Consider the following 14698-nt stretch of genomic DNA (forward strand, 5'->3'; position numbering starts at 1 on the left):
CTCTTCTGTATAACCCAGCGCTTTAACAACCTTGAAACAGTAATTCTTCTAAGGGCCTCACGATTTCCTGATAATCTGCTGCAGCCGATTATTAATGGCTTCATTCATTCTCAGGTTCTCCTTACAACAGAAAGTTTATTAGCACTATAAATGAATCTATTTGTCAACAGTTTACTCCAGCTGAGGTACCAGCCATGATACTCTCATTCTTCACCCTGTTTTTTGTATAGACTGGGCTTCCATTTGCTGGTTTTGTTCCTCCAGCTCCTTCACAGGAAGCAACGCAGCCCAAATGCTTTAACAGGGGCTTTTGGAGAGGAAAGAAAGTGTTATAAATCATCACTAATTTAGAAGTTCATTTTTAATGGGTTACATTTTATTCGCTTCAGTTGAACACCATTATTTACAGACACAAGTTAATAAAACACATCACAGGACAATAAAATTCCAACAGCTAATATTTATAGGTGCATAGTTCATGCTCAGTTACTTTTTTAATATGTATAATACATACACATATATATAAAGCTCTCACAATAAGTCATCTCTGCACAGAAAGAATAGTTATAGGAAACAAATAAAAATTGTATCATAAACAATATCAAATTACTGACAGCCTATCAACAAAACATGTACAGAGTTAGAAATAAGCAGTAGACACTTAGGTGTTTTTATTTAACATTTTCTTTTTTAACTTTTAAACTTGAAGCCACAATATCCACAGCACAACAATGATCCTACCAACCAGCTTTCATTTCAGCAGAAGGGAAATGCTGAAACAAGGTGGATGCAGTCACAGATACTCCAATCATTGCTGATGGAAGACTTCAAAATACACCGTAAAAACTGTAAAAAAATTTTACAACTGGGCACATTGGAACTCAGCACTTGTACAGGATGGGACTTCTTTAGTAGTTAGTAGATTTCAGGAGATACAAAGGAAGGAAAGGACTCTCATGCTTCAGGTTCGTAGTCTTGATACTCTTCCTAATGAGGAGAGCACAAATCAGCGCTACTAGTATTTTAGATAAATACATCCTACTTTCACCACTTTTTATTCTCCTAGTGGATTCAATACCAAAATATTATGGATTTTCATGTGATCAGGAGCTTGCCGTTTGTTATTTTGTCACATCTTCCAGATACCGTAACCTTACAAGATGTGGTATTTACAGAAGAATTAGGCTTTTACAGCAGTTGACATGTCATTCAGCTGAAGTTGCCAGGATCTCAATAGGCCACCCGTGGCAATTCACTTGGAGAGGGAGCGGGGCTACCCCTGGGCTGAAAAAGCACACCAGGTGCTGCAGATACTCATTCGAGCTAGTAAATGATTTAAATATGTGTTTAACTGTGGGTATGTGAGCAGCCCCCATAAGTTCAGTAATATTCAAGGTGTTAGCGATCAAGGGTGCCTTTAAGCCTTTTACTGGATCATGGCTTGAATGTTTTATACCTGTAATTTTCAGCTTAATTATCTGCAGTACCATAAAACTGCCACTCCAACTACCAATGCATCAAGCCACACACTGTAGTAATATTTTAGATAGCGGGTTCATGAAAAACAACAAAATAATTTACTTCCATGATTGCATTAACTTAAGAGTATAATAATGAGATATCATGTTTACAAGGCATGACGCTTTGATAAATGGCCCAGCTATTAAAGCAATCTATGAAGATGCAGTTTTCCCCATATTGCCTATCAAACATAAGAAAAAGATACAAGTTTACTGTGGATTACTCAGAAACCCAGGCACAAGTGTTTTCAAACACATACACACAATATTTTCCCATTAAACTTCCTTACTATCAAGAACGCAACAGATTTTCTGATTCCCAGCACTATACCTCTGGGAAATCTTGGCCAAAGGGACCATGTTTCTGCTGTGCCCTTGCAGCTCACAGCATCAGCCTGTGCCAGGCTAACGTAGCTTGAGCATGCAGCTCCCTCCTGTGCCCTTCTCCTGTGTGCATTCACAGCAAATACCACAACAGATTTACCTCTGGAGGCATTTCATAAGCCTCATTCTCAGGATCCACAGGAACATCTGTATTATTCACCATTCCCTCCTGCAGGAAACCTTCTTCATTCTACATTTAAAACAGGAAAAGAAAAGTGACAGACTGTAACTTCTTGCCTCGCCATTTATGCCAAAGCGTGTCTTCCCCATCAGCGGTTGACTTCTTGGCCTGTCCTTTGGTTGCAGGATGTTGCCAGGGGTTGTGAAGAGCTAGAGGACATCAGCTCCAGAGAGGTCTTCTCCATGTTCCACAGGGGTATCCATGGGAATGACTACTATCATCTCTCTGAATAGCTGAAGTGCTGATATTCAACTTCTCTTTTGCCACAGACAGGCCAAGAAGTCAATCTGAAAAAAGGAACAGTACCACTTGCTGAATATCTTTGGAAATTATTTAATCCCACAGAAAATGCTTTGGTCAAGTCATGAAGCCAACCAAAAGAATTTTTTTGCTATTTAAGAAACTGATAAGCGAAACATAGTCCCACACAAATTGTTTAAGTAGGTTATCACATTAATTTCCATTTAGCTCCTTGGAGGAATACAGTTACAGTATGCAAAAGTAGTTGTTAAAGCAGGGCAAAAAAATTGGGTAGTATCAAGACACAAATGAACCGGTAATTTAGTTATGTATTTTTAATGTTAGTAATTCAAATATATGTGTTTAATGTTATAGACACATAAATCCTCTCATATATCATTGTTTATTTTACAGTTTTAGCCTTTACATTTCAAAGTGGCCAAATAAAGAAGAACTATTATAACTCAGACTACTGCATGCTGGTTTTTTCCTTCAGTTTTAGAACCTAACTGTATTGGGAAAAGCCTTTTTCCTTTAGTAGGTCACACCTCTATATGCTTATGTCAATCAGCATGTTACTCTATGCAGTATTAGTATATGGCACTACCTGATAGCCACCTTCCTATACTTTTTCTCTGGGCATCTGTTATTGACCATTATAGAAGCATTTCTATTTTATATAGCAATTTTCATATGAGCCTCTTGGAATTAATGGGATTGCAATGGGGTAAGGAATAACTTGCTGAGTAGGATTACTTGTGTTGTCCTAGAACTACAGATACTATTTACCATCTGAAACAAACACAAATTATAAGGGAAATAAACATTCCAACTGGGCCAATTGCTGTAGTAGTGGTTACCCCAGAAGCTCACAGAGAAGAAACTTGAGTTTTGCCAGAATAAAGGCTGCTGGCGTTCATCCTGAATTGTAAGAAAATCTATATGAAAACAGGCAGAGTTAGCTCAGTGGAACTATTGTGATTATGCTTATTTACACCAGTTGCCAATCTAGACAGAAATGCACTAAAAAAAACCAAACAAACAATTACACACACTCAGGAAGAAATTCACTTTAAAAACCCCTGCAGACTGGTAGCATAGGCAGAAATACAAAATTAGCTAAGTCACAAAGCAGACTAGTGAGGTAATTCTTCAAAGCCTGCAATTTAGAGGATAGTGGTGCTAAATTAAATTTAGGGTATAAATTAAATGATCATAAGAGAAGGTAAACCTGCAACTCACCTCTGCGAGTTTAACACAAACCAGAAAATAATATACAAAACAGGTGCATTTATCATGCTTCTGCTGTTCACCGTTTGCCACGTATCAGCTCCCTCTATGGTTTAACCAGGTGACTGTAATCATAATATTCTGTTCCTCACGTGGTGCATTTCCCCTTGCACAAATTGTGACTTTGTCTGCCAGATAGGGCTCCAGTTCCTCCTTGGTTTGGTCACCTCTTCTGGCACCGATGCACGTGCATGTACACACGTTTTTCACCCTCAAAGTCCATGACACGTGGAATTTATTTCTATAATGTAAATTCTTCTCTTTAGTTCTTACTTCAGACTTTAAAAGGTCCAGGATGAAGGTATCTGGTCCCATTGCTTCTCAGTGGGGCCAGATATCCTTTTCGCTTAGAGGTAAACAGTACAGTTGGTGTGGAGTCAATGCCTACTCTTCTGCCAAGTTCCCTCCATGCCTGTGCCTGCTTTCAGTTAACACCGTGTGCTGCTCTATGGCATATAGAGCATTAACACGGACAAATTCAAAAACTCAAGGGACATCAATGAATAAGGTTACTAATATCTTTATTTAGGCCTGTGTCTTCCAGAAGAACTAATAATTTTGGATGTTCAATATGACAGGTAACTTTTCAAGCATGAAATTATCAGAAAAACTGGGCCCAATTGCAGTTTTGCCCTGGCTTATCAAAACTTAAGCTCCTAAGATTATTTGATGTGCAATATTTAATTACTTTAGCTTCTAAACAAATTTTAGGAGTATTTATGCCTATTTACTTTTTTTATGAGAAGTAGCTCAATCTCTATTAGCTTTGACTGAAATAGCTAAATAGTGTGTGCAATGCAAATTTTAAAGCTGTACTGTACACTCAATCTAACATATCAGCTCTAAGGACCTACAGCTCCAGTCTACTTTTCTCCTGTTTAATTCAAAATATAATTTAATTTCTGCTCCCTCCTATCATTAAGGAACAGCTTCAGCTAACAATCAGTACATCAAGCAAAACTGTGCCCAAAATCATTCTTGAAGTTACATGAAGAAGAAAGCATGCAGCTTAATGTTATCTGTAGCAGGAAAACAGATGGCAGGTGAAACTGCCAGCACCATTAGTAACGACAAAGAGAAGATTTGCCAGCTGAATCTCGAAGAGCTTCAAAGCTCGTGCACTGTTTGTTAGGAACCTCCGCCACGGTTCTGGATTGTCCGTCATGATTACAAGGACGCAATGCCTAAAAAAGGCTGAATTTGTCATCTTCCCAAGTTCCTTCAGTGAGTTCAGGGTGGCGATTCCTCTACAGCTTCAAATAAAACAATCCGCATCACTAGTAAAATACATCATCAATCGCAACAACGATATTTTTTCAAATTAAGAAAATCATAAGCCATACCAAACCAGCAAGGGAACTCTTTGCCTAGGAAAGGCTTATCGCCTTTGTCCAGCTTCAAACAGCAATGGCACTGCAGTGCAGATGAGAATGACATTAGTCAGTCACGTTTGTTACATTTAAAAGTATAGCATAGGTGACCACATTATTTTTAATGGTGGCTTTCTCTGCTGCTGACATACCATTCCTCCAAAGTTGGGATATCGCAAAAGTAAACAACCACCCCCAGTAACACAGAGCCATCTAAGGTACACCTTAGATCATTATCTACCTCCTTCAAAACAAAGAAATGCAATTTTATGTTCTCATGATCAATAATTCCATATCCTAATTCGGTTATGAAAGAGGAGTAACACTCAATAGACCAATTCTTGTCTTAGTATGAAAGACATTTTTCTTTTGAAGCTGCCACCTCTATTTTTAAACCATACAGAAGAGCATTTCCAGAGGGGAAGTTTATTAGAAGACCTGAAAAGCTAAACAAAAGCTTCTCAGAGATAAAGTCAGTTTTTAACTGAGGAGCATGAGCTCTTTTGCAGGAAAAACACTTTAAAAATGGAAAATTACAACTCATGCAATAAACAAGGTGTTAAAAGAATGGTGAGATGAGGATGTCTACTTGTCCCCTGAGGCTTCCCTTAAGAAAAATCAAATGCTTGCCTATATCTTGGTTTGACGCTCTGGGTAAGGCTTGTATTTCTGCATTCTCCAGGCAGTCTTGTGCCCTCAGCCCCCGTGCTATGGAAAGCAAGCTTTTGCAGCTAGCCTGCCTTGACAAAGCTTCGTGACTATCAGACTTGTACAGCCCAAGACCTATGTGCCACCAGGCTGCCTCGCAAGCCCACGCACACCTTCCTTGGGAATGAAGGGCTACGGTGAACGCCCTCCCTCCCTCCCAAATCACGCTGTGCTCTCATATTGTCAAGCAACTCATGTCAGTTTATAAACAAAGGGGAGCCAGTGTGTCATCATTATGAAGTGGTCCATTTGCATAACCCTACATGCCAGTTCTCACTCAAGGAACAGATATAAAATAACAGGTATACTAGAGTGGCAAACATAAGATGTGAAGTAGAACTTCCTATTCTATCTGCTGCAATGGCTCCAATATATTGACTCCTCCTCCTTTAGTATGGGAATGAATCCTGCTAAGCAGGGTGTGTGACAGTGTAAAATGACCCACTTTTGCAAGACAATATTCATCAAATTAATTTAAAAGTCCTCTTGAAGACCTGGCCTTGTTTAAATTACAGAGTATTTGCCAAAGCCTCAGGCCTACTCCTTTTACCAGGAAAACATCACCAAATAGGTTTCTCTGATTTCAGTGTTTTTGGTGAGAACTGCACCCTGTTCTTTCCCTTCACCCTCTTTCCCACCTCGTAACACTCTTGGTGGAAGGAGAGAGACTGTTTAAGATCCTCTATGCACGGAAAACAGACCAAGCGGTCTGCTCATGGTACTGTGCCTATGGCAGCACCACGTGGCGAAACGGTCACCTTCAGGAGTGTGCACTCAGTCCTCTTGGTGACGTGTCTTTGAATGCCAAGTTACTGCCATCAGAAATAAATTCTTTTATCTCAAGTCATGGACAAAAGTAACTTCAAAAGGAAGCATTGTAATTGTAATTTAGCAGCTACCTAAGCACTATAATTTACTATCTCTCTAGCTAGCAACACTTTTTTTTCTTTCCATTATGAATGCTGAAGTCGTCTTATAGTCATGTATATTCTCATGATTACTGGAGACTAATTCCTTCTGGAGTGATTCCATATTCTGTGATAAATAAGCCAGGCTATCAAACTGTCAGCTCTTAAAACGTTTGTACTGGCAAGAAGAGACTGCCTTGGAAGTCACTTCCACTCATCACAGAGGTCAGAACGCACGCCCAGAGACCATCTAGTCGAAGCTCCCAGCTCAGAGCAAGGTAACCTAGAGCGGGGCTGTGCCTGGTTGGGTTTTGACCATCCCCACAGACAGAGACTCCACAATCTTGCTAGATAACCTGGTCCACTGTTTGACCACTTGCACAGTGGAAAACCTTATTCTTGCATTTAAATGGACTTTCCTGCATTTCAGTTAGTGCCCACTGCCACCTGCCATTTCACTGGGCACTGCTGAAAGTCTGGATCAATCTCTTTTACCACCACCCCCATCAAGTATTTACACACATTGATAAGCTCCCCCCATAAACTTTCACATTCATGTTGTTTCAACACTTGCTGATTTTCTGTCCATTCTTGAGACCTGTATGAAATTTTCCATGCAGATATTGTGGGAGGCTTATTTCCCTAACAGAAAGCTCTACTGTCCACCACCAATTTTATACATAAAAATAAGGCAAGGCTTGCCTCAAACACCTAACAAATTAACGTAACATGAGAAGTCACAGCTAATTTCTACAATACAGATTATTATAAACGCACCGGTCACACCACATCACTTGCCAGTCTGTTATTGAATGTTTTATTATTATCAACTAGCTGTGAACCAAGATAAAGGGTACTACAGAGAAAGCAGTGAACTAGAATAGGGAAAAAGCTGGTTTACAAGATAATTTTGGTACACCTCTCTTCTAAAGACCTTTGAAGTCCCTTTTGGAAAGACCTTTGAGACACCCAATGAAATTTTCCTTGCAAAACATTTTTAACATGGTCCCGTTTGTTGTACATACACACCAGCTGGTACCTGGGGGAGCCTGAAATAAAAATAAGAATGTAGAAAATAAATTTTTTTAAAAAATCAGATCCAGTAGCATTATTACCTTGCAAAATTACCATGTACTGATAGATTAGAATAAGGGTAGTATTGCCTTAAACTGTATTTCAGAGCCCTGTGCAGAACAAGGACAGACTGGCAAAGAGGCCCGATGTGATGCTTGGTGAACAAGCCCTAATGGTGCTTTCCTGACTCAACAATAGAAAGGACTGTCCCATCAGGTAATTTGGCATTCCCCAAGCCCATCAACTGGTCCGATTAGCCCATCCAGAGAAGAAGCCATGCCTGCATGCCTGGTAGCCATGGTCATGTACATCTTTGTGAGCCTGGATATTAAGTCTAGACCAGTACTAGTGAATTATTGAATTTGCTCTTGTTACATTCTGGATAATCGTACTACTAATCTGTCCTTATTTCCACACCATTATTTAGAGATAAGTAGTTTATCCCTAAAGCTGTTGGTCTCATGCCTGTTATTGCATCCCAAACCTTAACTTAGCAGGGCTGCTTTAAGCCCTTACAACTGGTAACTGAATATCTCTCCACCCTGACTAAACCCATTTCATTTTGGTATTATGCACCATGTAAGAACTTTCCTCAGGGATTGTCAGTCATTATATGGTGGAGCTTAAAGAAAAATTTGGGGACTCCTTTTGTATACCCTCAGTGCAGCTGTTATGCATACTGTCCAGGTTCACCGCTTGCTACAAGCTGAATAGCAATTTGCTGTGCCAACGGGCTTCCCCTTTGAAAAGAAAATTATTTGTGTTCTTTTTTCTCCACCAGATAGGATACTTAGGGGCTGGATATTGGACCGAAGTGAACAAATAACTGTCTTTTCCATTTGGTAACTTAGATTTTACAGGTATTTTGACCACAAAGCCCAACTTACTCAATGGGAGAAAACCCCCTGAACCAAGCAAATTCCCAACTGGCAAAACGAAGATATGTTAAAACGGTCTCAATGTATTTACTTTCCTAGTCCTAAGGTATTAAATACGTGGAGCTGACTGCTTATAACTGAGTTGCCAGGTCAGATGCTCTAAAGCTCTGCCCCTGCTCACTCATTGCAATAGTCAGTGCCTCCAAGCTTCAGCTGTGAATGAGAAAGCATTAGCAGCAGTCTAGTGGTTTTACTCCAGAGGTACAGAGAGGAGCCATATCTGTGCATTAGCTAGAAAGAAGTAAGCTATTTTAATTATCTCTAAGCTAAACACCTAAGTGAAGGAAATTATGAAAAAGCATTATGTGTGAAGGAAACTAGCTGTTCCAGTGCACAACTCATTTAGAGTACCAATAATGAAATGGGACTACTACCCTCCTCCTCCTTAAATGAAGAGTGGAAGTGAAGAAGAGACGTTTAATTAAACAAACAGATGTGGGTACAATAGCACAATTTCAGTGAAAGGCTAACATAGAGCTACAGGCTGCATTTTGTTTCATGTTTTTATGCCCTTCAGTTGGCAATGACAAAAGTGAAAAGGATAAAGACTGACGCCTATGGAGAGAGGAATGAATGTGAAGACTGTCTAAGTGTCTGTGGTTACAGGTCCGTCTTTGTGTTTACAAAGAGCTGGAAATACTTGCTGTTTACAACAATTTATGAATTGTTGTGAATTCCTAAAAAAAGCCCCAAATTTCAGTACAACATAAATTGTGTATATTTTTGTTTTCTTCCTTTAAAATTCTCCATTTAGTATTACTTGTAAAGATCAGACTCAACTCTGTTCAGAGTACAAGAGGAACATTTATGTGAACAATCAACCTTCCTCAAACTCAGATTCATGTTTTGTGTTAACCAGGCTGGTAAAGTCACCTAATTAGAGCTGCTGGTATGTTGTTATTTGCTGATAAATGGATGTGGATTGCATGAAGAACCCGCCCATCGCCCAGGTCAAACCAGCAGGTCATACAAGTTCTGAAGTGATGGACACGTGCATTAATTATAGGTGACTTAAAATAACAGGTTGCCTAGGGGCTGAGTCAACGTGCCATCAGTAATGCATGTAAATGCACCCAGAACACACAGTCCTTTCAGCTTCATCCTTTTCAGCTTTCCAAATCTATGGTGACTTTGAAAACTCCACAGATAGGGAAAGAAAAAGCTAGAGCTTACCATTTGGAAAGACTGAAGTAATTTCTAATTGCAGAAAAATAGGAATGATAACTGCTAACTGAACATCACATCAGGGGGATGCGGTCACACCTGTGCCTCACTTGACATTCTCCTGAACAAGGTAGAGAAGCATAGGCCAATAAAAATATTTTAGGGTAATTGATCTGCTCAGACAATATCTACTATTAATATCGTGATTTACATTCTCAAAACTCAAGTTTCAGAGTGCAGCTTCACAAAAACCTTGAATCCAGTAATACTACTATTTTCAGTAGGATTTGGAAGAAGGACCAAGGACTGTGCTTCACCATATGCTTGGTCTTATGCATTAAGAAGGAACAATAAACAGCCTGAGTTTATTTTTGTTATTGTTACTACAAAATTCAAAGATACCTTGACAAAACTGAGTAAGAGATGAAATAAATAATATGCAGCTCAATAGGAAAAGGTGTTAATATGCTGCACTTAGGCACTCACTAAATCAAAGACAAAGGGCAAATGGTGCACAGAAAAGAATTACAAAGTCAAAGAATAACATAAGCCAGCAAAGCCATGTTACTACAATAAAGGCAAGCCATTCTTTCATGTATTAACAAGGCCTGTGAGGCAATCTACTTGGCCTAATCCAGCCCAAGGGTGCCTTCTGAATACAGAATTCAGTCTACACAAAGCACTTTGCTGGGGATGATGGGAGATCCCAAAGGGGAACATCAGAATGATCACATCCTAGAATAGAGAGGAAAGATGAAGGAACCTGTCAGAAAAGCATAAGTGAGCTAGGTTTATATAATCCTAAAGGCATTGCCTTAATTAGAAGTGTTTAAGAACAGCCTATCCCTACATCTGTGAGGAGCTCCATGGGATTAGCTAAACCCATCTGTCCCTCTGCAGCAATGGAGGATTCTCCAGTCTGTATGAACCTGTCACCAAGGATGACCTCCAAGGATGATACCTGAGCTCTGTCTTCATTAAATAAAACTAGAATATAATGATACATGATCTTGACTGATCACATTAACTAAAACAATGGTACAGATCAGCTTTGCAGTCAGCATAGAAATGAGCAACCTTGTTCGGATTTGGCTCCATTAAGTTGGTAAAGATGATTTTAACCAGCATGGTCCCAGTCAAAGTTGCAAAGTTATTTTACTTTATCTAAAACAGCTTGAATAACATAACCACATTCCAACATTACATAAATTTTAGTGCATATAAACTCCAGAAGTTATTGTATAGACTCCATGAGTATATATTCTTTCCTAAGAGACAAAATTACAGGAGGAAAATCAATTCCCTCTACAAGAATTCTCCACTTACACACACAGTTAATTCAATGCTGCATTATCTAAAAGAGCAATCTATAAACCATAGTTATTTCTCCTAGTCTTAGAAAAAGTCCCCTATGCAGAACTGCAGGAAAAGCCACCCTCTAGCATCATAAACAGCATGAGTTCCCACTCCATTACGCGTAGCCCCAGCGACAGCACACATTTCAGTTCTGTACCCCACCTTGTGCGAGCATATTCACACAGCAATGAAGTAACTTCACTCACTTCCAAGGAAGTTTTTAAAGAAAGAGAGAGCAAGCTTTACAGTACTGGAAAGAGGGTAGGGTTTTCTCTCTTTTCCTTTTCTCTAGAGTATGGGTGGGTAAACTAATGCAATGAGGATTGACTCATTTGCTTTTACTCTTCAGCATGCTGAACTGTGGGCTGCCAGGAGAGCTAGTGGCAGCATGGTCACCTTCAAAGGCTGTATGTAATTGATTGACAGGACGTGCTGTTAGTGAAGTGGTTACTCTTCAACTATTATCAGTGAGCATCTCTCTAAAGCATTCTTTCAATTCCAATCTACTACAGCACTTTACCTAGCTGCAGAATTTTAAAATATGTTTCTTCTAACGATGAAACCAGCACTTGCTCTGAAAAACACTGGCAACTATTATTTGTGCTATAAAGGTTTCAGGAGTATTTCCTGCAATTGTGATCTATTCAGCAGCAGATCAAACACTACAAGACTAGAGGGTCAGGCTGAAATTTAAAATTTATATTCCTGAAGTATCCCTCTTCATCTAGAACCAAGTATACTACTATTCACAGCTTTCAGTTGCATTGGGAAAGTTTACTTCTCAGTCCACTGGCATGAAACACAAACATCTCTAGCTTATTCTTCTCCTGTAGAAGAAGAAATAATTCTTTTTAACTACATGGAAAGAATTATTTAATAAAGTTTACCTAGTAAAGTATAGCAGGTAAGGAGACTGTTAAAGAACTAGTACCTAAATATGGAATACTTGAGTATCAGTGTTTTCTTTCCCTCCTCCCTCGGCACTGTTACTGTTATCTTTGCTTTTCATTTCTGGCTTAGATGAAGGAAAGCATCAGACTGAAGTCTGCTATCCTCTACACTGCATGAGAGCAGAGTTAAAAGCAAAACAGCCTCTCCCAGGCCAAATTCTGCTCTTATCTATGTCAATATAAGCCTGGTGTAACAATCCCCCTCCCAAAGCCATTTTTGTACGCATACCTGTACTGCTGAGAGCAGCCTGTCTTTATGGTCCCCTTTTCAGACATCTGCTGCTGTTCCAAAAGGGATACGTATCAAAAAAGTCTTCACTACTTCTTCATGTATAGAAAATCATAAGAGTACAAATTTGGATGGCCTTGAAGAGTTATCTAACTCCTCACCTCTGCTTTAGGCAGGTTCAGCTTTCCCTAAATCATTCCCAACAGATGTCTGGTAAAAGCCACCTTCAAAGCCTCCAGTGGCAAAAATTCCACAGCACCCCCAGGCAATCTATTCCTGTGCTTAATTACTGTCACCATTAGCATCTTTCCTGGTGCCTAACCTTCATGCCCCTCACTACCATTTAGCTCCAGTATTCTAGTCCTATTCCCAGTGGGCACAGTCCCCTTTCTCTCTGTAGCAAGGGTTTGCTTCCAGAAAGACTGTTATCCTGGCTCATTTCAGCCTTCTCTGGACTAAACCGGCTTGTTCTGTTCACACCATAGTTTCCTAACCTGTTGAGCATCCACCACCCTGTATCTCTGATGCTTGTTTATGAGAACTGCACACAAGGTAAGTCTTGCTAGAGTCAGGATGCAGCTGCTTGGTGTTTGGAGCTGAGTCAAGTAGGTCAGAGGCACTGCTCATTAGGCTGATAGAGGAAAAGGAGGGCAAGCCCCAGTGGCGTCTAACGTCAGAAAACTACCTGAACTAGTGTGGGCTGATGATCTCCTCAGCCATAGGCGGAGCTTCAAAGCAGAATTGTTACTGCACCATTTTTACCAGAAAGAGCCTTCTATTAATAAACTCTTGTCAAATCATTTGAATTAAAATGCAGAGCTGCTTCTAAAGGATCAAAGCAGCAGAGAATGTTAGCTGTCAAAATTGTTAGAATGACACTTTCCCTCTGGTCCTTTCTTATTATTAATCACAGCAATTTCCCAAACTTCACCTGCTAAGCAGGGGTCTTGCCCTCTGCACCCAGGAATGCACTGGAGCCACAGCAACGCAATCACCACAAACTGCTACAGTTCACAAGAAGCGGTTGGTTCCACAGCCATGAGGAGCATAACAAAAGGGAAATATCCTCCTCTCCCCATCCCCTTTTATGGCTTGAGAGGGGACACTGTAATCATACTCCAGCCACTGCCCCATTAATATTCCAGCATATGAGAGGGGAAAAAATTATGCATACACACCACAGAGGTAGCACACAAAAAAGCAGCCGAGGCAAAGCATTCATTCTGTTCACTGCATCCAGAAAAGCAGGTAAAACCACATTTCTGTAAGGAAGTTTTGAGTGAAATACTGCTAGCACAGCAATTGCACTCATTACACCCTGTGCTCTGGGGATAAATAAAAACCCAAAATAAACCCACTTTTCTTCAAATTCATGCTATAGCAGTCAGCTACATGTGATTTACAGAAGTTCAGATGAAGTTGAGGAAGAATAATTTCATGCATATCATGCCAGCAAGAATGATTATCAAAGCTTATCCCATAGAGATGGAGGTGCTCTGTTAGAACAGAGGAGAAATTGAAAGAACACACATGGCAAATCAATAACAATCACTACAGTTCTTTCTCCTACAAGTCACATTCGCAGTTCCTGTAATGAAAACTGATATGCTGCCCAGAGCAATACAAAGTCTAAAGCATTTAGATTCTCACTATGGTGGAGCTCTTTCATGTTTTCAGTACTGAGGATGATGCAAAAAGGATGAGTCCATGCTTCAGAAGAAGATGGTGCATTTATAATATGACTCCCTGTAGTTCGAAAACAATATAAAAACCTATCTTCTACCAGCCATAAAGACATTTGTCTACATATGCTGCTTGGTGAACTTTTAGGTAAGAACAAGAGCCAGATCTTGATAATCACCCATGCAGAACTGAACACAAACAACTCGCACGATTGCCACAGCCCGGTGCCCCAGTGTTTGCATATGCTCAAGCAGTATCAGTTAGACACCCAGCTGTGTCTAACTTTTTTAGTGTATTTACACTCTTTATAAGTGTGTTTACACTTATTTGCAAATGCCATTTTAGAAATGAACCATACTAGAAAGTACTTATGTGGAATATGAAGCTAAAAGTAAATGTAGTTTGCCATGAACAAACAAACTAAATGAAATTCAGCAGTATGCTATATCATAATCTTTTAATCATGATAAAATTTTATTTATTTAATCTTGATATATGTGTATCATTTCTGTAAGAGCGGGCAACAAAGCAACGGGTTCCTATTCTCTGGGTTAGTTGCCCATTTGCCAAGAATTATCCAAGAAAGGCAGTGACATTGGAAATTGCAACAGTAACTGCTCTAATGTTATTCATCTCTTTGCTATACTTCCAACATTCCAAACATAATAAATGTGGATGCTTAGTGGGCTACATATACCTAAAC

The 14698-nt window shown here is 39.6% G+C and overlaps 1 protein-coding gene across 1 annotated transcript in view; it reads right to left on the reverse strand.

Annotated features, from left to right (window-relative positions):
* Positions 1-344: 344 nt before the first annotated feature.
* The window catches only part of SNCA (synuclein alpha), a 72008-nt gene continuing 57654 nt past the window's right edge, over positions 345-14698 (reverse strand). Inside the window, exons 5-6 of the mRNA XM_064449952.1 lie at positions 2005-2094; positions 345-987 (exon numbers count right to left, since the gene is read on the reverse strand). Of these exons, the coding sequence (XP_064306022.1) occupies positions 955-987; positions 2005-2094 (123 nt within the window). The 3' untranslated portion in view covers positions 345-954. The remainder of the gene's footprint in view (positions 988-2004; positions 2095-14698) is intronic.

Source organism: Phalacrocorax carbo, chromosome 4 (assembly GCF_963921805.1).
Source record: "Phalacrocorax carbo chromosome 4, bPhaCar2.1, whole genome shotgun sequence".
NCBI lineage: Eukaryota > Metazoa > Chordata > Aves > Suliformes > Phalacrocoracidae > Phalacrocorax > Phalacrocorax carbo.